At 51.1% G+C, this 23,117-nt stretch overlaps 1 protein-coding gene across 3 annotated transcripts in view; it reads right to left on the reverse strand.

Moving 5' to 3' along the window:
• Nucleotides 1–3,751: 3,751 nt before the first annotated feature.
• CYSTM1 (cysteine rich transmembrane module containing 1) overlaps nucleotides 3,752–23,117 on the reverse strand; it is a 31,215-nt gene continuing 11,849 nt past the window's right edge. For all 3 annotated transcript variants that reach the window (XM_064458757.1, XM_064458758.1, XM_064458759.1), the window contains 2 exons: nucleotides 20,452–20,699; nucleotides 3,752–4,206 (listed from right to left, as the gene is read on the reverse strand). In XM_064458757.1, coding sequence (XP_064314827.1) covers nucleotides 4,100–4,206; nucleotides 20,452–20,680 — 336 coding nt within the window. In that variant the 5' untranslated portion in view covers nucleotides 20,681–20,699 and the 3' untranslated portion in view covers nucleotides 3,752–4,099. The remainder of the gene's footprint in view (nucleotides 4,207–20,451; nucleotides 20,700–23,117) is intronic.

Consider the following 23,117-nt stretch of genomic DNA (forward strand, 5'->3'; position numbering starts at 1 on the left):
GCTTGTTTCCTCTGCCTGCTGCCTCGGTGTCTTGCAGCGGCTGCTCTCCCTGCAGGGATTTGATGGACAAAGGAGGCGGTGGTGGGATTTGGGGTGAGGGCCCTTTGGGGAATCCTGCTTCACTTTAAAGCAGCTTTAGCCCTCGCCCTCCGGAAAGACCCTGCCCGGTGCCGCACACTGGGGAAGGCTTGCTGTGTTGTTCTGCGGGAGTGGGGCTGGCAAAACCGTGGTGGGGGAAAACGGAGGCTGGCAGGGCCGGGCAGGGCAAGGCAGAGCAGGGCCGGCTGCGACAGGCCTACAACGGTGGTCATTTATTCTGTCTCAGCGGTGACAGGCCCTGGTTCCCTCCTTGTACACACAGGCCTGTCAGAGCCCCAGCATGGCAGCGAGCTCGTGGAGGGCCAGTGCCACCCTGTGCTTTGTGCTTGCAGTGCATCAGCCCTGCCTCCTTCCCCTGCTCCCGGCTTTGGTGGTTTTCTGAAATGGAGCTTGCAGGGACATTGCCTTTCCTGCCAGCAGCTCCTTGGGATCTTGGCGCTGGGCAGGAATTTCCAGGTCCCACTGCCGACCCCCATGCTCTCGCCCCACATGGGCACTGTTGCACTGGGCTGGCCTTTCGCCTCCTGCTTCCCCCCAGGCTCCTAGGCCATGTCACCTGCTCACCGGCTGGTCCAGCTTCATCTTTGCTGGTGATCATACAACTGCACTGGCTGCAGTTGCTGGCCCAGTGAGGGGGGAGCCCAGTGCACTCCCACCCTGCACACACGCGTGCACGCTCAGTAGGGAGCCCTCACCCAGGACAGAGTTTAGGAATTTAGTAAGATTGGACAGACCGTGCTGATCAGGCACTGGACATGTGTACTGACCAGCTGGTCATCTACACCCACCGGGGCCTTTCATCCCCATAGTCCACTATTTTTTCCACACTTCCTCCCCAAATCACCTACACGTCTGCCTTAGGGGCCTCCACTAAACATCCCATAGCAAGGCCCATGCAATCCCAATGAGCTTTTCCCTGCATCTGAGCGTGTGTCCCACCCCCCCACGCATCAACCCCTTATTCCAAAAGGAGACCTGGAGAGTCACCCATGGGGACGGGCACAGGCTGGACGTGGGGCTGGGGCTTTGTGAGGACAGCCCTGGGAGGGGCCCTGGTCAAGGCCTGAGTGTCCCTGGGTTGGGTTCCTGCCATTGTGCCCCTGCGCTCCCCTGGGCTTGTGGATGGGCCTGCAAGGGGCTGATGGAGCCTGTGATGGGCCAGGGAGGGCCCCAGCTGGGCGAGATGTGGGCTTCCCTCCTGCTGGGCTCGCTGAGCTCCTGTGTGGGTGCGCAGAGGTACTTTATCCCATAGCCACCCACAAGCGGTTGCATCTGCTGCTTGCCAACCTTGGTGCTTGCTGGCATCTGCTAGCTGCCAAGCTTGGCAGCACCCAGCAAAGGTGCAGGGATGGGCAAACCAGGCGGGTGCTGGACCAGCATCCACCCATTTGGGTCCTGGGGCAGGGCACAGGCCTGGCCTGGGCAGGGTGGATCAGCCCGTAGCTGGGCCCAGCAGCCAGGGTCTCCCCTGCTGCAGGGGCTGCTTTGCACCAGGCTGGGCTGAGCTTCACCCCCGCCTTGGCCTGGCACCCGAATAGGGAAGGCAGTGTCCAGGCTCACTGGGACGGGGACTGGCAAAGCCTTCTCTTCTCCAGCACCCTAAGCCTGATTTCCCTCTCCCCCCCGCCCCAATAGCCCCAGGCAGCTGGCAGCCTGCAGGGTGGCTGGAACCCAGGGCAGGCCTTCCCAGTGGAGTGTGGGAAATGTGGCACCCCCCCGTGCCCCCGAGGACAGGCACTGTGCCACCATGGGCAGGGTGCTGCAGGACTCGGTGTTGCTATAGCCACATGAGCACAGCACCACAGCAGTTTTGTTGGTGCTTGTGATGGGTGCTGGAGCAGGAGGCAGCGAGCAGCAAACGTTGAGTCCTCGCCCCTTCCTGTGCTGGCGTCTGGGGGCAAATGGCCCCAAACCAGCTCCTGCTCCTACCTGCGGCAGAGCAAGAACCAGCCTGTGGCTGTGAGGTGACTGCACATGGCTGGGGGCTCACCTCATGCCCAGCAAGGCCATTTCTGGGGAGCAGCTGAGGCTAGGCTAGGTGGGCTGACTACTGTGCCAGGACGAGGGGCTGGAGGGAGAGGGGGCAGCTGGGCAGGCAGGGGCATGGGCACAGGGCTGCTGAACACTCCACTTTTACTCCCCCCAGCCAAGGTGGGGTGAGCCAGGGACCACCTTCTGAGCCCCAACAGCTGCTGAGCTGCCAGGGAGGTGACAACAACCATTGCTGGAGTAGGGAGCCCCCAGGAGCCCAGCAGAACAGAGCTTAGGGCTGCAGCCTGCAGGAGGTCAACCCCCAAACAAGGGGCTTGGCGACTCCTGGGGACAGGCCCTGCCAGGTGCCCTCATGAACCCAAACCAAATTGTCTTGCCCCACATCAGAGCCCCAAAGCTGCATTTCTAAGACACAAATGGAGGTGTGCAGAGTGCCTGGGCTGTGCCAGAGGTGGCAGGCACCCGGTCAAGGGGAACTCCCAGGCAAAAAACCAAGGAGGAACCCAGTGAGGTGCCTTGCAAGGCCTGAGCGAGCCTTGTGGCATGGCAGCTGTGACCCTGCTCTGCAGTTTGTAGCTAAGCCCTGTCCCTACATGAGTTCCCTCAGGCCTGGATGCCGGACCCAGGCCCATGCACCAGCAGGGGAGCAGAGCTGCTGCCTCAGCTGCAGCACAGCAAGTGCCTTAGGGTCCAGACAAGCACAATCCTCATTTAGCTCAGCTTGGACTACCCTTTGCTCTCCTGGCACCTGCTGCCAAGTCCCAGGGAGGCTGGATGCAGGATACACAAACTGAGGGACAGCGAGCGCAGTGCCCATTGAAGCCGTGCTGCAAAAGTGTACAAGATCACTAGGTGACCTTCAGGCAATACAAAGCAAAGCCAATGTGTGTCAGTCCACTGGGATCCATTTTCACTCCCGAGACAGGTAGAACAGCAGCGAACCTGGGCAGTGGGCAGCTGGGTGGGAACTATCCCCCATGGTGACCAGCAGCAGGATTCCCCACTTTTTGGCAGATGAAAGCTTTTTATCCCTCTTCTGGCCAGGCATGCCATGAAACAGCTTCAGCTATAAATCCTCAGCACTAAATTAATCAATGGCCTTGTTTCTTCTTACCCATTAATTTACTCTCCGTCAGCCTATACTCTGCAGCAGGGGGATGACGAATCACTGCTCAAAACCCAAGTGGGATCAGTCCTTCCCCAAGAGCTGCTGGCACACACATGCAGGAGCTTAGCATGTGCTTCCCCCAGCTCTCTGCCATGCCAGGAGTGGCTGGACAGGCCCCCAGTCCCTGAAGGAGACCTGCACATCCAGCCCTGAGTAAGCAGAGGGATGAAAACCCAACCGAGCTACCCTGTGCCAGGTGAGAGGGTTGGTGGTGTCAGACACAGGCACTCCACCCTTCCCACCCCAGCTGGTTTTACTGCTCTCTCACAGCTTATGCAACAGGTTGCTGCAGAAAATCCCCCAGATGCTGGTAACACCACGGCCAGACTGCCCCAGTGAGGGGTCAAGGCACGAACTTCTGCCACAAAGCTGCGTGCAGCCGAGTCCATCATTGCTGCTGCAGAGTCAGCGCATGCAGGAGGCTGAGAACAGACAGCAATGGGGGAAGCACACCCTCTATGTGACAGATTTATTGAAATAGTCTGGACCTAGTGAAGGAAATCAACTGTTGGCTTTAATTATTGCATACATCTTCATTTCTAGGACTAGGAAAATTTCAACTGATAAACATACATTTCATCAGAATGCCTTTGGCTGAAATATTCCATTAGCACATTCTTCAAAGTTACAACAAAAGTCTTAGAAATGTTAAAAAGGGATTTTTCCTTTACTAAAATAAAGGAGTGCACCCCCCACCCCAACAAGGCGCTAGGACTGACAGACGGGAACTCTTGGCTGTGCAAAGCAGAGCGTTGATTACAGTAACAGAAAGAAGTCAGGACAGGAGTGGGGAGCCTGCAGAGCACTCAGTGAGAGGTACGGGAGGCAGCTGCAGTGGAGTCAGGTCAGCATGTCCCAGAGGCAGCAGCAGCAGAGCGCAGTCCAGCACGCTGTCAGGCAGGCGCTCTCGCCCGTGTCATCCCTTCGCCGCTCCTCCACCACGTACACTGCAGGGACAGAAGAGTGTTGTCAGTCACAGCATAGCACAACAACACCCGCAGCAGCCAACCACATCTGCCGCCCGTGGCACAGCCAGCTCCGGCACCCCAGCGTTTGCTTTGGGCAGCCCACACTTGCTGGAGACAAGCTGGTGCACAGGCGAGCACTCGCAGGACGGGAGGTGCCAAGCTCCCATACTGGGTGCTACAGCCCCTTGGGCCACGATTTTATCACTGCAGCAGCACCCTGTGAAGACCCGCTGCCCCCTCCCATCACTGCAGCACTCCTCCGATGGGAAGGGTCCCTGGAGGAAGCACTTCTTTCTGCAGCCAGGCCCAGGCTGCTGGGGCTGCGCAACATTATGATCTCAACACAAGCAGCCAGTGCAGGTCAGCCAGGACCAGACTTCTATTACGTTGCACACAGTTATTGAGCAAGAAAACAGGCTTAGCCTGGAAGGCATTAGCTCCAAGTAAGCTGCCCTCCCGGGAGTGCTGGCACCTAAGCCTCCCTGCCTGCCCCTGCCCTCTGGAGGCCCCCAGCCAGCTTGAGGTCCCTGGAGCAGAGGGCCCACAGGTGGCCTGGCTGAAGCCGGTACCCCTCCAGGCCTGGCACTGCTGCTCCTCCCCCTCACAGCACAGGGGGACAGGGATTGGGGGCTGCAGCCCTGCAGCCCTTGCACAGCAGCTCCTCTCCTCTCTGCTGCTCCTGCTGGGAGAGGTGAGCTGTATGACCTGTGTGGAAACAGGGAGGAGACACCTGCGGGCTGGGGTTGTTTCCCTGCAGCCTTGGAAGAGCCCCTGAAGCAATCTGTGTTCTGGGTACATTAATCTTCAGAGGGATGATTAGGCACCTGGTGATGGAGAACACAGCTCACAGCTCTCAGCAAACAGTGCTGAGGCCAGCGGGAACAGCTGCTCTGGACCGGACCAGGTCCTGATGGGGGCTGTTGCAGAGCTCCCAGCTGACCTGAGCTCCACCACGGTACAGCCTTTGGGCACCAATGTAGAGTCCCTGCCAGGAGAACCTGCTCCAGCATGGGTCCTCTCCACAGGCCACAGGTCCTTCTGGAAACATCCACCTGCTCTGTGGTCCTCCACAGGTTGCAGGAAATACCTGGAGCGCCTCCTCCAACCCTCCTCTCTCTCTGGCATTTTCTGCCCTTTCTTAAATACATTCTCACAGAGACACCACCAGCTTTGCTGATGTGATCAGCAGTGTCCTGCGGTAAGTCTGTTGCAGAGCCTTGCCACCTACAGCAGGACAAAGAGGTGAGGCCCCAGGGGCAGGAACTGGTCTCAAGTTGAGATTCAGCTACTGCATATGAATGGCTGTGGGGAGGTGGGTACAGACAAGTCCTGGGAAGAGCTAAGGGCAGTGGCAGAGCAGTGTCCCTCCTGCCCCTCAAGGCTGGAGAAAGCTTACTCTGCCTTTTGGGCACTGGGCAGAGGGTGCTTTTGCACCAGCCAGCACTTCTCAGTGGTAGGAAGAGCTCGCTCTTCCCAGGCAGCAGGCCCCACAGAAACAGCAGGGACCACCTCTGGCTGACCAACCTACCCAATTATAGTCACCTGGTCACTGCAAGGAAAGCAAGCAGGAGGAGGCTGTGGCAGAGCTGCGATGCATCGCCTTCAGAGCCGCCCTCTCTTGCAGCCTCCACAGCTGAGGCCAAGGAGCACTGACAGTGCCCATGTCCAGAGGGCTCTGCGAGCAGCAGAAGGGTGGGTTCCTTGCTGTTGGGTCACTTCCATGCACAATCAAAAAACCAAAGTTTTAGCACACAGAAGATGACAAGAACCTGCCTGCTGCCAGGTCTGCCCGGGCCACAGGCAGGAGAGGCTGGATAGGCACCCAGGGCAGAGTTTTCCTGGAGATGTCAGCTTTTGTAGTTATAAGTGCATTTGCAGTTTGTCTGCTTGTTGTCTGCACTGCTAAGTCACCTGGCTTTAATAAGTAGCTGTTCTCTGACACTGCTCCAGCCCTATCATGCACATAACTGCCTCTTCCCCTAGGAAGTCAGGGCAGGGATCAGTCCTTGCTCCAGCTCTGTGTCCATCTTGCATGCCAGGGGACTTCCAGCTCTGCCTGCTCAGAACCCAAGGCACTGCCAGCTCTTACCAGGCTAGGAGGCGGCAATCCTTGGACACCTCACCTGCCACGGGGTGGATGCCTGAATCACACCCCCAAATGCTCAGGTTATTGCCTCATGGACAGAAACCATTTAAGCTCTGCCCCTCGGGGGCTGCCCAGAGGCTCCCAGCAGGCTGTTATGATTTACTGCACATTGCCAGCTGCCTGAAAGCACAGGAGGGAGCCACAGGTTCGGCTGGAGCTCTCCTAGCAGGGTCTCCTACCCAAGGCCAGTGTGTTGCCTGCTTTTTCTGCCAGCCCCTGAAGCCCATTTGGGACAAATGACCAGTTTACCTTTGGTTCCTCCTCACTGAGCTTGGGCTATCGTGCCCAGACCTGCAGCAGTTTGAAGGCAGGCAAGTGACCTTTCTTCCTGAAAGCTTTCTTGGGTCTGTTTGTTATGGTCTGTGTGGGAAACGTGCCCTCACACAGGAGTATGACCCAGGCAGGCAGCTAGTGCTTTAAGTTGAATGGCTGAACATGTGGCGTTGACAGGCAGAGGCCTGGGCAGGAGACAGCTCATGTCATCAGCCTGGTCCTCCCATGGGCTTACTTTGTGCTCAGAAAAATGTCCCGTCCCCCTGCCTTCATTGCTTCAGCTCTCTCAAGAGCAATGGGTGGAGGATAATGTGCTCTGGCTTACATGATACCAAAATCCTGCCACCATCAGTGTGCGGCAGAGAGAGGAACAGCACAAATAAACCCCCACCAAATATCTGTCCTCAGATACAGTCTGTACCCCTGCCTCCCTCTTGCCAATGGGAGTAACACAGAGGAGGCATCTGCTGTGCAGGCACAGCCCAGCTCCAGAGGAGCCACTGCATGGTGCTGGCAAAGCACCACTGTCCATCCTTCCCTCCAGGGCTTTGCAGCTGCTTGTAAGCATTCAGTCACAGCATGTGGTGCCCTTGCTCCAGGAATGCCAGGGTGGAAGCACATCTCTTCTCCAGACAGCCCCAGAAAGAGGCGGCAGCATGCCGCAGTGCTGTGACAGGCTGTGCTGGAGCAGGAAAGGTGCTGCATGCTCTCCTCCCCCAGGAGCTGCTGGCCCTGCCTGAACCTGCAGAGCCAAAGCACGCACCTCTAGGCAGGAGCAGACCAGAACCTGACAGAAACCTGGCTCCCATGCACAGACCAGGGCTCTGCAAGCTGTTGGGCAGTGCTGCAGCGGTGGGGGAGGCTGCATGACCACCTCCTCACAGCCTGTGGCCAGGGCAGGGCTGTGCCCAGGGCCAGCCTGCCCTGCCACGCCAGCAAGGAGCACAGAACAAGGGCAATGGCTTGTGAGCTCAGCACCCTGCCCTCCGCCTGCGATCCAAGAGAGCCTATTTCATCCCTTTGAAAGAGTAGACCACAGACCCATCCCATCCAAAGGGGGGATCTGTCCCAAGGCAGGCAGGATTTTGGTCAGGCCCTTCCCTCCTACCTGCCCACTGCCCCAGATTTGCACTCAGAAAGATGCATGGAAGATTTGCAAAGGCTTCACATTCAAAAGCATGAGGATTTGTGACCATTTGACCTTATACAGCATTATAGCAGTAGCTCTCCATTCACTGCCAGTTCTCTCTGGTGAGGTGGCCCAAGTCCGCTCGTTCCTGCATACCCCCGTGCAGTGCAAGCTGTCATCAAGCGGCTGGTCAGGTCCCCAGAGCAGTGGGCTATAGCAGTCACCCCTGCTCAGCAGCGGGAAAGAAGGAAGCTGTGCCTTGCTGTCCAGGGGAGAAGCTGGCTTAGCAGAGCTGCCCGTGCTGTTCTGCTTTCCCTCCCCAGCTGGCAGTGCTGAGAGCAGCTGGACACCCTGACATTGCATCCGTTTACCCTCCTCGGCTGAGCAGCATTCTCCCCCGCAGCAGACAGAACTGCCCTTCTGTCTGGCTCAATACACCAAGCTGTGACAAGAAACGAGCCCTGGTGCCACATGATGCCTTTGTGCAACCCCAGTCATATGACCAAGCTGTTCAGGAAGGAGAGTAGCAGGGCAGAGCTGTGCAGAACAAGTTCAACTTGCAAGGGCTGAAGGAGGCACTGGTGTGTTTCAGGCTGGGAAAAAACTTTGGGCTCTTTTTTTCTGGTGGATCCAGGAGCTCTGGAACAAGCAGCTAACTCTTTGGTGCCTTTGTTTCCTCTGAGAAGGCCCTGTTACAATGAGTGAAGGCAAAACACATACCAAATGCTCCAAGAGTCCTGTGTAAGATGATGACATGCAGTTGTGCAGCAGGACAGAGTGCACACACAACAGGCAGAGATGGCCAAGAGCTGCTTACCAGAGCGGGGTACCAACCATGCTCTCCTGCCTACGTTCAGGTGGGAGAGGATGCTCACCAGCTCCTGCCATCCCTCAGAGCGAATGGCCAAGGGTGCTTCCAAACCAGGTCCCTGTGCTAGAGCCCTGAGGCAGTTCTGGTTCCTAACCAGCTGCCATTCAAGCTGTCCTGCTTTGGAGTCATGGACAGCTGGATGGCTGCTGCCAGAGCACTGCCATACCCAAAACTAAGGGCCACAGTGCCCTGAGCTCCATTCACATCTGCACAGCAGAAGGGGTCTGGGAAGATGTTTAGGGAAGCACTGGTTCCTGATGGTCTGGAGGCACAGGGTGACTCTGACCTCTGGAAAACACTAGCAAGAACACATATCAGAGAACCTGCTCCAGAGCAAAGTCCTTGTACCTTCAGACTGAGTGAAACCCAGGGGAACCTGACACCCTTCCCTGCCCCAGAAAAAGCTCTGCAGCATGTGACACTCCCAAATCTGGTGGACTGCTTTGGGGTGCCTCAAATACCCTCAGCTCCCTTGCTGCAGCAGCTGAGATGGACTGAGCTCTCAGGCTGACACCACCTGGCTGGAGGGTGGGTACCCTCTCCTCTGAGCACCAAGGTATGACACTTCACACCGACTGCAGGCACACCTAGCTAGCCAGCTGCTCTGGCCAGCCTCTGGCAGGCTTCTGCTGACCGGAGGAGGCCATGTCACTGCAATGCAACCACAGGCTGGAGGGCAGTTACTGTTTTCAGCCACCCCAGCCAAGACCATCTTCACCCTGGTTGAAGGTGGCCATATCTGTAGCCACAGCCAAGGCACCATCCAGGGCAGAGCTATAACACCACTGCCTTTTACTGCTAGAGTTAAAGCAATGCTGCTTTCTGGTAGCTCTATGCTAACTACCAAGGAGCAATGTTTGAGCATGCAGAAGACACAAGCTGTCAAGTGATATGCTAACATTGACAAGTCCTCCATGGTAACACACAAACCAGTAAGGGATTTTGCTGGTTAGCTGGCAACTTGCAAAGAAGTCTGTGAAATCGAGTCTTAATGGCATACTTTGCTGAAGGATGGGTTTGTACAACCTTCCCCACCCCAAAGCAGAGTTGAAATGCATGCTGCCCTCTGCAATCTATAGCAAGCTGCCTGTGACTGCAGGCATACAAGAAAGAAAAGTTTGCCTGAAGTATTTATAATTAATCCATTAGAAGTTTTAAACTGCAGAGTGTTGAGGACATACTGACAAAGCATGTTCAAAGCATGTATGAAGTGCTGTTTTGAAACACTTGCTGAAATACTAAACAAAATGTCTTTTCCAAATTTGGGCCTGTGCAGGGGGAGATGGGCACTATCACGGCACAGCTGCTCAGCTGACCTGCATCGGATGCTGCCTCTCAGCACAAGTGGGACACAGCGGCAGCAGGCATCGCTCCTCCCCTGCCAGCCAGCACCTCCAGCTGCCTGTGCAGCACTGCTGCTGGCAGCTTCTGCTAGAAAGGTCTGCACTGAACTGGCTGATACACAGGCACAACTGCCCACTAACAATTCAGGGCAGGACCGGGACAAGAGAAGGGACAGTGAGGGAAAGCAGCCATGCCAAGACCTTTCTGGGACTCACCATGGGTTTAGGGGGTGGGCCTTTCTGTTAGAAACAGTGAAACAGCACTGGAAAGAGACCATGTCCTTTCATTCTCTTCTGCTAAAACCTGGAAGTCATTTAAACCAGCAGCACACTGTGGCACAACTACCTTTCTGCAGAAACCCTGAGAAAAAGCTGTGTTTTCCCCACGCAGGGGGTTACAGTAGTTTACCAAACCCTTCCAAGTTCAAGGAAAGCCCCAAAGACCACCATCTAAAATACACATTTGAGAAGTCACTGCCTTCCACTGCAGAGCTCCTGCCCCAGAGAGAGCAGGAGTCTTAAGAGGGCAGCGCTCTGCCACTGCCAGCTCACGGGAGCTGGTGTCAAATGCTGCTGCAGTTTGAGAGGAAATGCAGTTGCCACTGAAAGTTTTCAGACTTTGAGAGCATCTGGGCAATACTCTAAACAAAACCAACCACCTCTCCCTTACAGTTTCAGTTTAATCATTACTTTCTGTGAACCTTCATCGATGCTTCAGAAGTTGTAGCTGTCACTGTCACCAGACAAATTGCCAGAGAAACTTTAAACACAGCCATACAGCATTACTGCTAAAAATCTTTCCTCATCAACCAGTTGGATGTGGGGCTTATACAGGAGAGGATAAGAGCAGAACAGGTGAAGTTTGGTCAACTATTCACTTACAGATACCAATGCGCATAGGGTAAAAAACAGTTCAAAGGAAGGCTAGATAAACTATTCCGAGCCAAGCCTCTCATTAAGCTGGAGACATCCTATACCAGCCCTCTTGTTTTGGACACTGCAGCTGAACATCAGCTTCAAGGCACTAACACAAACACAGTGACAGAAGTGCCCAAGGAAATCAAGAGTGCATGGTAGCATCTTTATTCACTATTCCCATGTGATGCATTAGCACTATTTAAAGTGCAGAGGGCCTCCTCTAAACACCACCGTAAGAGACAGCATAATAAAGCCCTAAGTACCTTACTCAAACCTCTTAAAATAATTTCTATGGAAGCCTTGCATAGCACATTACTGATGCAAGCCACCCAATGTCTTCCCAACTCACTTCAACCAGCAGTTTTCCATCAGAGATCATGTTTTCTACTGGAATAGCTTTGCCAACAAAACCCCAACCCAAAATACATAAATTAAAGGAACTGCTGGCTTTGTACGCCCCTTGTCAGAAGCCTGAATGCCTCCAAGCTAAAGCTCCAGTTTGCTGCGGCAGGCCTTCCTGGGGACATCATTAGATGCTTTACGCCTCTCTTTTGTCCAACGTCAGGCACTCCAAATATCTCCTATGGCATGCCAGGGTCCTTGCTACTGGGAGCAGAAGCCCATTAGCACTTTGGGACTGGTGGTCTGATAGAGAACAGATCCAAGGGTGATTTCTCGCAAAGGCACTAGACAGCACTCAGTTTTAGGCTCAAATTTTGATGCTTCCACTATTTTTCCTAAAACAGGATGGGAGAGTGAGCACACTGAGCAGACCCTCCCATCTTCTAATCAGCCTTAAAGAGCGCAGATCACAATGAATCATGCTTACCCTGAAAATGATAGCACTCCCTGTAATCACACAGTACCAGCTTGCACAATCCAGTGCAAATAACTCCCACTTTGTTTTTAAAACAAATACTACAATACCTTGTTATTTCATGTACAGCCTGCTTTATCTTAAGCATACACATTTAGTTTCTTCTCATACCTAATTGGTACGTTAATCATTACCTCCATGAGGGAAAGGCATGAGAAGTTCTTTTCACCTGCTTTGGTATAAACTAAAATCATTACCGTAGAATGCAGTGCTCCGTAACACAGTGCTTTACTGGGTCTACAAGGATTACAGTACAAGGATACCAGCTTTAATGATAGAACCAGCCCATCCTGTTCCAGGGCCCAGGCACAGACTTTACTGTTAAGGTACTGACTTACCTAATGGCGACCCTCCCTGCAGAACAAGCAGTGACGGCGCCCAAGAACCCTCAAGCTCTGTAAACCCCCTCAGAAGTCTTGCTGCATTTCACCGAGGCCCTGGCCCTTGTCTAGCTATGTCAGGTATGGCAACTAGGCAGACAGACAGCAAGCAAAAGCCCACTCCAGGCAAGCCAAGGGGCAGGCAGGCTCAGCCAAGACGTCAACTGTCCAGGGAGAAGCGAGGTGCACACACCCCCAGGCTTGGCCCAGCCTAACACCAGCCAGCTGCAGGGAGTCCTTTCTCTTCCTAAGGCAAGAGGGCTAGGAGCAGTAAGTCTTGAAGTTTACTACTTCTTTTGTCTTCAGCTGTGTGCTAGCACACAGACCCACTCTGCATGCACACAAGTTAGTTATGCTCCTAGCTGCTGTAAGCTATTAGGGAAGGCTTGGAGCATGCAAGAGGAAGCACCAAAAGAGCTTTACCAACCAGTGCTACTGCAGACCAAAAACTCTTCCTATGGTATCTGAATGGCTGTTTGCCAGAATAACAACTGTTCAGAGCAGAAGTATTCATTAATACCACAGTCTTCTCATCTGGGAGGAAGCATGTAGCAGAAGGTACAAATAAGCCTTTTCCTACATCTGAATAAAGTGGGTTTTTTCACAAGCCACTTCTGCACCAAGAGTTTTGTTTTCGCTTACCCAGCCAGCAAGCAAGAAGTCTTGCTTAAAACTGAACAACACCATTTTAATAACAATTTCTTACAGGGTTAAGTGCTGCCTGCAGCAGTTTGCTAAGTGGTCAGTCTGCGCATCTGGTTCTACCTTCAAAACATTCTTACTCCAGTCCTTTGAAATTCTTTCTGTTCAGGATGGAGGCCAGAGAAGGGGAAGCCAGCATAAGGGTGCTAGTGGCAGGCAAGGGATGCAGAGCTGACAGCGACTAGAAATCAAGTGTTTCTGAGCCACTCTTTGGGGTGTGCACTGGTCTGCAGACCCAGCACTGCAGAAGGAACACCCAGCCCTGATCTCCCAGCCAGCCACATGTCCTGGAGTAAATCCCATGCAGGCAGCAAGTGCAGAAGAAGAGACTGCATGACAGGGGAACAGGGACCCTAGGACTTCAACTGAAACTTTCATACAAGCTGCCAACAAGGCTTCTCTCTGCCCCAGGCCTCCTCCCTTGCCTACAAGACCTCCAGGGCAGAGCCTGGGCACAGATGGGATCCAACTCTCTTGGCAAGAAAGGCATTTATTTCTCCTCTCTGGAGATATTTGCTCACGCTTAACAGCTTCATGTCTGACACATCACATTCCCTAGCCCCCCAACTCCTTCCTGCCCAGAGGCTTCACTGTACACACAGTCTCTAGCGACACCATATTCAGATTTCAGGAAATACCTTAGCACACTTCTGAAACAGATACCAGTCAGAGGCAGATGGAAATACAGTAGCCTACTTCCAAGCAAAAAGTGTTCCAAAGTTGCAGAATGCTCAGAGCAAGTTTCACAATCCCCAGCTCCAAACACAAAAAGCTCTACTGCCAGAGCCACCTGAGCAAAACTCAGGTATCATGGAAGTGAGTATGGGTAGTTTCACCTGCAAATCCCCTCTGCCACCAGACAGCTGCTGCTGACCTAGCCCAGTTTCAGCCTAGACTCAAGCAGAAGTGACTGATCGAACTACCCACGCTGGTATCGGACCTGCCCTCTTCCATGGCTGCATAATATCCAGCAGGCCAAGAAAATTACTGACTTTCAGTTCCTGCAAGTCTGAGAAACTATTACAGTCACCCTAGAGAGCTGTTTCAGTTTTCAGGGAGTTGAAAAGGCAACACAGTTCAGGGAAATTACTGTGTAGGCGTGCCAAGCGAGCACTTCCCAGAGCCAGCGCTGCACTGGCCGTATTTCACTCAAGGATAAAGTTGTTCCCCTCTCACACACTGCATGTGCTCCAAGCATGGGTTATGATGATGGTTATGATTTTCTTGCAGCTGAGCTCAGGGCTGGGAAAGAGATGAGTTCCTCACCTGAGGACACAGGGATGGGATTCAGAGATCTTTGAGATAGTGGAAGTGATACTAATCAGCATTTATGGAGTATAGAGGTGTCTGTAGGAAGCAGGGCTACAGGCACTCCTTAAAGGAAAAAAGCATATCTTATGTAGTAAGTACTCAAGTCTCTTCAGGATGTCAGCAGGCATTGGCCGGCTCTCCAAAGCACTATAAACCCCATCACACAGGTTAGAAGGCGCACAGGAGGCATCTCGTATAAGAAACCAGCTTCCCTGGAGCTCAGAAATACAGGAATTCAGGGCTTCAGACCCTTTGGTTTTCTTCTAGACTACAACAGTTGCAGAAACATCTCCCAAAACTACAGAATTCGAGACCTTCTCTAATATTTTTTTTAAATCAGTGAAATCTTAATTTACTGCTAAAGCAAGGAGGCATTTTCCACCAAGTCAACTGCAGGGCTAAGAACAGCATAGTTCTCAGCTTGAGTCAGTGTTTTCACTGAAAATCAGCATCAGTCCTAGATTTCAACAAGACCTGGCTTGGAGGGATTTACACACCACAGTCTTTCAAGAGTCTTGCAAGAGTGCTCTGGGTGACAGACAGGAGGGTCAAAGTACAGTTTTAAAGCAAAGGGAACATGCCACAGTGAGTAGTCATCACCCAGGGTAGCAAGACTCTCCCTGAACAGTCCCCCTAAGGCTTGAGTACCACAATCTGTGCAGCGCTTGCAGTGCTGGAAAAAGGCTTTACACACTTTGCTTCTCACCCAGGCTAAGTGCCCAGCTGATGAGGACTGGCCAGACAGCAGCCTCATTCAATTTGGTGCACTGCAGAGCCAGCCTTAGCCTTGTTTAGCTAGTTTGTCTGAAGAATGTTTTCAGATACAGGACCTGAATTTGGAAATCCTTTTCTCAGATGATCCCCTCCTTAGGGGTGAGAAGCAGTGAAGGTGAGGTCAGACAGGAAACAGCCCCCACTGTTTGTGCAGTCAGCTGACATGAGCCAGGGACAGAGGGAGGTATGATAGAGCAGTCCTGGGGAGAGAGAACACCAGGTTTTAAAGCACACTACAGTATGAGAAGCAGATAAGAGGACAACTGCCAAGTGAGGTTGTTGCCTGCTGGAATTGCTACATGCTACCCTCCAAATAAACTTCTGCTGGGAAAGGCTCAGCTCAACATGGTTTGAGAAGCACCAGAGAGCCTAACCAGAGCGATTAGCATCCCCTCCTTTCCACAGAGAGACCTGTAAAGAAGAAAAATCCTCCCCTCTAGCAGAAGGCAGTGACTGTATCTAGGTGACCTGTTTATTCTTGCAGCTGGCCAAACATTAGGAGGCAGGCAGCATCACCGTGACTATTACTCTTATCACAGCTGGCTTTGCTACAAGTAATCAACTTCCAGAAATGAGATTTCCACCCTGTGCGTACAATAGGTCAAACGTAATACTGAGCTTTGTTTCCCTTTGGTTGGAAGGAAGGCTGCTGACAGAGCCTGGTTCCCTTTGGCACAGCACAGAATAGCCTCATCCATTACGTTGTTATGTATCAACCACGGGGGGGCAGGGAGAAATTAAGCTGGGCAAATTGCTAACTCCAGCTAGCGCTTTCAAAATTAGTATATCACTTTGTACTTTGGTTCATTCCACTTTTTAAAGCATGCCATTACCAACAGAATTATTTCACTTCTAATTTACATAGACAAGGAAGTACCTGCTGACCAGTCAGCAGATACTGTAGTTTCCTTATGCCAGTTGATACCAAATTATTCTATAATGAAAATACTGGTGAGGAAATGCGATATTTTCTGGAATGAGGTATTTTCTTCCTCCTAAGCAAGCCTCGGCTGCCAAAGAAGGCCCAACTTACACCATGCTCCACGCAGGCACCACACCTACCACTGCGTGTTTTCCAGCTTTGTTCTGGTGCGTCAAGTTCCCTCCAGCTACCCAAAGCACTGTGTGACATCACACGGCAGATCTATGGTATTCCAGGAACTCAGCCTGGACTGACTTCACGTGGACAGACATGAAGACAGCCCTCAGTTTTTACATCAGGAAAGATGCAGACAAAAATCAGTCAGGTCACAAGAGCCAGGAAGCTGAATGAGATACCCTGAAGGATAACATCCCTCAGGCTCAGCATATAAATTATCAGCTCTAAAGGCAAAGGTCAAGTTGTTTACTTCTAATGAACAACAGCCAAGTCAGTTATGCAAGATGCAAGAAGTGTTGTTCCTTTTGAGACTTTGCTGTAAGTAGCCTGTGCAAGTCCAAAAGCCAGCTATCAAAAAAGCAAAACAAAAAAACCTAAAACCATGGCCATGAGGTCGCCTGTGCCACCTCAGCAAGTCACCTAACCTCTCTGATTCGCTGCTCCTCCACCTGGAGAAGAAACATATGCTTCAAGGCCTTTCACGCCCAGCAGTGTTGAGGTAGCTAGGGTGGATCTGAAGGGGTGCAAGCTTGCACACGCTGGACTCCGTCCACTCTGAGAGAATGGACAAAAGACCACCAGCTGCCCTTATCAGCTGCAGTCTCCCTCTTCTACAGTGCTGTTAATACATGTGAGTCACATGGCCAACACCACTAAGACTTAACGCGTAAACTGCAAGCTGGTTTCTGCAACTCAGACCGTCATTGTGACTAACTAATCCTACACAGACACTCTAGGGTGCAACATACTTGTTCAGTGCTGTTCTGGACAGCACCTTCCTCCAACAAGCCTTTATATATGTACCCCTATTCAACATCGTATCAAAAAGATAACAACATCTTCCCTCCCTCACCTATTTCTAGCAGAGTCATTGCTCGCTTAAGAGTAATAACTTTCTTTCCAGCCTAGGTGTTACCTAACCTTGCCGAGCATGACCCCAGCAAGAGGGACCAAGCTCTCCAGTCTGGGCTTACAGCTTGCGCCTCCTGAGGATACGGAGAAGCATGGCTGCAGCATGCACACCACGCACAGGCGGTGTAACTCACACCAGCGCTGCTCAGCCTGAAGAGTCCTTCCACAGCAGTCTTTGAAACAAGGCTCGGTGGTTCACAAGCTCTTCTTCAGCATGGGTAACAAAACCAGTACTAAGTTTAAGCTGTTTCCCTGTTACTTCTCAGATGCAGTTTTCTTTTTAATACAGAGAACGAGCCATAGGAGTTTTTTTCTTCTCTGAGGGCCAACTGGACAGTCTATGTCTATTGCTACTCTAGACAGGCCACAGACTGATAGATTAAAAAACACTGTCACCACGAAATGGTACTTTACCATCAGATTTTGAGAGCTCAACAGTAATTATTGCCATCTGCATGATCCACTCAAGACCAAAATATGATGCATCATTACTTCCACACATTAGCACACCAGCTACGATCCACAATGTAAGAGCCCACTTTGCAGTTTGCCTACACAGTAAAATAACTTAAAGCATAAAATTTAAAGTATAGCAAATATCTTAGTCTTCAGTGTGGACACATGTTTGTTCAGAAATACTAATGCATTACTTGGAGTAGTGTAATTCATTGGATTAAGCAAAGTGATCTAGGAGAGCAAAACATCTGTGCTGAAAGGAAAGCATCCACACAGTAGCTCTTCCCAGATAACTGCTTGGAAACACCACAGGAACTGACAAACCACATTAAATCATGCCAGACCAGCTAGGCAAACTGTAGTGACTTGATTAAATTTAGATGTCAGTTTTTTGTAGTAGAGATTCAGCCACACCAACATACATACAGCATTAGTATAACAGACTTAAAAAATGAACTTTTTCAGGGACAACCGTTCCATAATAGAGACTTCTGGAGGTGATCATTAAACAAAGCCTCATTGAAAGCTCTCTCTGAAGACTTCTGCTAAAGTGTCACAGGCCAAAGATCAGGTCCCAGTTTGACGGACTGGCCAAAAGTGAGCAAAGGGGAGAAAGGGTGTTTAACAGAAGGAGAATAAAGAAAAAGGAAAAGCTTTTGCAGACAAACACAAAGTTATAGCCCTGATATTTTACACACATTAATAAAAATTTTTGTACATTACATCCACTTCAGAGAAAGCAATGCAAATCGGAGACTGCCAAGGTAGGTTCAGAGACCACACATGGCTACAGGAAGGAAGTTCAAAGACAGGACTTGCCAGAAGATCTTTGGTTTGTGCATTAGGGTGCTGCTTCTGCAGAACTGCAGCTGTGTTGACGTAGGTTTAGCAACAAAACCACGCCTCTCTTGCTGGGAACTTCTCAAGTTCCAGCTTCCCAAAAAATGAGGGCTTTGAAAAGACACTTTGTCAAATTGTGCTGCTAAGTCAGAGTAACATGAAGTGATAGAGGGGCACAGCAAGCAGTTATCTCAAAATGCAGTATATGTATAGACCACAGCCCTGAGCAGGCCCCAAGTGCAAGTGCACGTTGTCCCAAGCTAAGGCAGCAACAGTGTGTGGAGACCTTAATGTGCAATGGCCAAAGACAGCTTTGCATAATGGCAAAGGCCTCAGGGGAATTGTCCAAGCCCTGCCAATTTTCAAAGCAATGCCAGCTTTGATACCTACTTTATCAGCTGGTCTTTACAGCAGTAGTACCCAAAGTGCTAGTGCCTTGCATAGCTGTAAAGCACTGACTTAGGTTTTGATTTGAGGTACGTTAGTCTCATTTCTTTCCACCCCAGGTTAGTCTGTCCATGACCATGCCAGACACACCCAGCACGTACAAACCCTGAGCCTCCTTTCCATCCTGAGAGCAGCTCTCACCTAAAGCACAGTGCCCCGACAGCACATCTACAGAAGCACTACCCACACTCCTTCCCACAGAACAGCCACTTTGGTAGCTCTGGCCACACCCTCTGCCACCCCAAGGCAGCCAGAACAGCTACAGGTACTGCGGTGGATCCAAAGGAGACTTGACATAGATGGGTGGACAGGCTGAACTGTGGAGAGGATGTTTTTGAGAAGAACCCGTGATGGCTTCTGGCTTCCCAGCCTGGATAAGTATCTTTTATCACTAAAGAAGTGTGAAATAAGGCACTGGAGTTGGCATGACAGCATGAATCCCCATGCTGAGGGTGAGAGGGTGAGTACACGCCCATGATGTATGAGCAGAGATTTTACAAAGCCTGTGAAACACTGATGAGAATGAACTTGGTCTCTAGGCGAATGACCTTACCAGCAAGACAGAGAGTTATCAAAAAGCCCCAAGCTAAATCCTCCTCTCTCCAACAAAGAGGCAGGGACCACACCCAATCTTGCCAGAATTCCAGAGCTGTTGAGGTTGGAAGGGACCTCTGGAGATCATCTGGTCCAACCTGCCTGCTCAAGCAGGGTCAGCTAGAGCAGGCTGCCCAGGACCATTGTCCAGCCAGGTTTTGAGTATCTCCACAGATGGAGACTCCACAACCTCTCTGGGCACCCTGTGCCAGCGCTTGATCACTCTCACAGTAGAGAATTGTCTTCTTGTGTTCAGAAGGAACCTCCTGTGTTTCAGTTTGTGCTCTTTACCTCCAGTCCTGCCGCTGGACACTACTGAGAAGAGTCCAGCTCCCTCCTCTTCATTCCCTCCCATCACGTTTTTATGCACATGGATTGGCCTCCCAAGCCTTCTCTTCTCCAGGCTGAACAGTCCCACCTCTCTCAGCTTCTCCTCATATAAAGATGCTCTGGTCCCTAAATCATCTTCTTGGCCCTCCTCTGACAATTTGAGCCTGCACCAAGCACTGCAGCAAACCCCATGAGAGCTATGGGCGCCAGAGTAAACCAGCATACCATATTGAGGGGACGCAGCACACAGATGGACCAGCTAGCTGCCAAGATAAGTCACACCATCCTCCTTCCCTTCCCCAGAAATCTGTGTTTTTATCACAGAACGATAATAGCTTCAATAAAAACAAAAAGCCCAGGAATGATTCCAATGCACTAATAGATCATTTGGACAGATACCGATGGGCTCATGGAAAGTGATGCACATTAATTTGGCAGGAATTGTACATTTGAATATTATGAGATTTACCTGTGCAGCCTTTGGTTGAAACTTATCAACCAAAAGACAGGAAGAATGAGAGTTGCGGCAAATCTAAAGCCAGCAAAAAGCATGCATAACAACCTCAGCATAAGGATTCCCATGAGGGTATCAGCATTAAGGATGTTCAGCAGTATCTTCCAACAGCCAGAGAACTGTTAGAGACGCAGATAAAGCAGGAAACAGGCTATGAACAGAATCACTATTTCAAACAACTCTTCACTTCCCCCAGCCCCATTAGGGCCAGACACTGGTAACCAGATTACTTCAAGATCAACATGTACTCATGCATTTGTAAGCCAGAAAGGGTCATGATTACATCACACCACAGCTGCTAGGCATACCTGTGTTTTTAGGCCCGTCTGCATACACTGGTCCTGGAGGCGGAGGTGCATTTTGCCATCCATACTGGGGATAACCTTGATAACCTGGCTGGCCTGGCTGGTATGGCCCAGTAGGTCCAGGAGGATAGCCTGGGTACGGGCCAGGAGGTCCACCCGGTTGCTGTGCATAGGGTGGGTACGGGGCAGTTGGGCCCGGGCCGGGATATGGTGGAGGATTTTCGTAGTTCATGTGGGATGAAGAATCTGTCCTGCAGAAGAAGGAAAACAAACAACTGGTTTGCTTTTGTCTCCTTCATCTACGACCATGTAATTCCCATTTTAGACTGCTCTGCAGAGGGCCCTATATTAAGCATGAGAAACAGACCTCAAAACACCTGGCCAAGCAGTGAGTTTATTTTTAACCCTATCACAGGGACAGAGACTGAGTTCAAGTTATTTCTTTTAAGTGACATGTCTTTAGCTCAGCAACAGTGACTTGCTGCTTTCCAGTCATGCATCAGCTATCCACCCTAAGACTTTTAACAATCTTGCAACTGCAAAGCGAAATGCTCTGCTTCTACTCGTGATTAAATTGCCATTAAGAGAGATTTAGAAGTGATTACTTTATGTTTCTGTCAATACTAAAAAACAAAAGCATGCAAAATTGCAGCCTGTTCCAGACATTTTTGATAGCCTCGACAGGAGGAAGAGTTAATACAAATGTCCATGGCACTTCTGCTAATTGTTACAAGCACCTAGACCAGCACTCTGGAGCAAGACTGTATATGAATAATTTCCTGATGACACTGAAACCCAGCACATAGTGTATTCTTCCAGTAATATGCAACTGAATCATTAAGCAGCCACAAACAATCAGGACCTTGGGCTCAGTCTCATTCAAAAAGCAACATTAAGACACCTCAGAGAATTGATGTTCATAAAACCTATCTAACATATTACTCATGGCACAGCCATTAAAAGACAAGACTGTCACAATAATGCAACTTTAACTAACGTCTAAGCAGCATGACTAAGCAAACCATTTCTTACATTAGCTTTCTGAAGCTTCCCCTTGTTTGAGAAACAGAAGTGTCCTTAATACTATGTGTTCAGGAACCATCCTGACTAAAGTAGGCCATGACTTCATACATCATATGTAGTACGATATACTACATCATACCGAAGTAGACCATGACTCTCCATTTCCTTTTATCATTACAGGGTGCAGAAGGGTCACCATTTCCCCTTTGCTGCACCCCTCCTCCCACACACCACAGGCTTCAGGGAGAAATACCAGGAGCATCATTTGCCTCCACTGAGGCTTGCTGCTGCCAGCATGGAGCAGGAGAGGCTGACAAGCAGGATCCTCTTGGTGTTGGAAAGGGCAAGCAACTGGGCTAGATCAACCTGGATGTTCAGTACTGTGCACCTGCTCTTGGGGACATGCGGATTTTGAGTCCAGAGGAGACTGTTAGCACATCTAGACTGACCTCTGGCATAACACAGTTTAAAGAATTTCACCTTTGTAATCTATAGCAAGCCCAAATCAGTCATCTGCGAGGCAGAAGCCAAGTGAGTCAAGCCTCTGGGGCTATATTTAGCTGCTGCAGTCCCTGACAGTGCTGAAGAGAGCTTTGTTTGTTTACAGCTTGCTATTTCATTGCCTCAGAGACCACTGACTGTCCCTCCCCAAGGAAGGATCCCTAGGGTCTCTGCTTATTTACACATTACTCCTGCCCGAATGTTGCTAGCACAATGCTTGCTGCTGTACAAGCACCATGGGGCTCTTCAACGCATGCAGCCCCATCCCACTCTCACAGTAACAGCCAGTCTGATCCCACACGATGTCCAGGAGAGCATTGCTGACTCAAAAGGACTCCAGAGGCGCACTCCAAGGGAACAGAGACCACTGACTGTCCCTCCCACAAGGTCACCAATAAGCCCTTCAGTCTTGGCAGGCTGGGTCTTCTCAGGCCCCACCAGCCTGCAGTTGTCCTTCACCTGAATTCATTCTAATGCTCCTCTTGCTGTGCAAGCCAGGCACAGTCCCGGTTAACTGCTAAGGCAGTGCTGCTACCTTTCAAATGATATTTCTTAATGTCTTTGACAAGATTTTTAACTGTTTCACCAATGCCAGGGATTAGAGGAAGTTTTTGTTCCTATACCAGACCAGCCAGGCCACTTAACTGCTCATTTTAAAACGGACAAGCACAACATACGTTAACCTGAGACTCTTTAACCACTGTACTGCACTGCAATGTCTCTGCCAAGTCTGCAGCAAGGAAACTGTCCCTTCAGAGAGCCAGTGAACAGCAGGCAGCAAGGCCTACAACTCACTTCAACGCAACAAACTTGAGAATCAGGACATAATAGGTCATTAATGTTCCTCTAACTCAGATAATCATCCCAAAATAGCAGCCAAAAGCAAGTACCCAGAGAAGAACCAGGCTAGAGCGAGTGCATGTGTATAGCTACATACCGTTGCACATGGCGGGGTAACCGTTTGGTGCCCAAGCCAGAGAACCAGCAGACCCCTGTGAACTCCCCGCGAGTTTGCTCAGCCTCCCCCAGGCAGTGCCTGCTGCTGGTGCAAGGGGATCCAAAGCTCTGCTGTGTGCCTCGTGGAAAACTGCCTCCTACCCCACCAAGGTAACTGCAGGAGGCAGGGATCAGTAGTCACCCCCCTG

The sequence above is a fragment of the Phalacrocorax carbo genome, chromosome 8 (assembly GCF_963921805.1).
Source record: "Phalacrocorax carbo chromosome 8, bPhaCar2.1, whole genome shotgun sequence".
Classification (NCBI taxonomy): domain Eukaryota; kingdom Metazoa; phylum Chordata; class Aves; order Suliformes; family Phalacrocoracidae; genus Phalacrocorax; species Phalacrocorax carbo.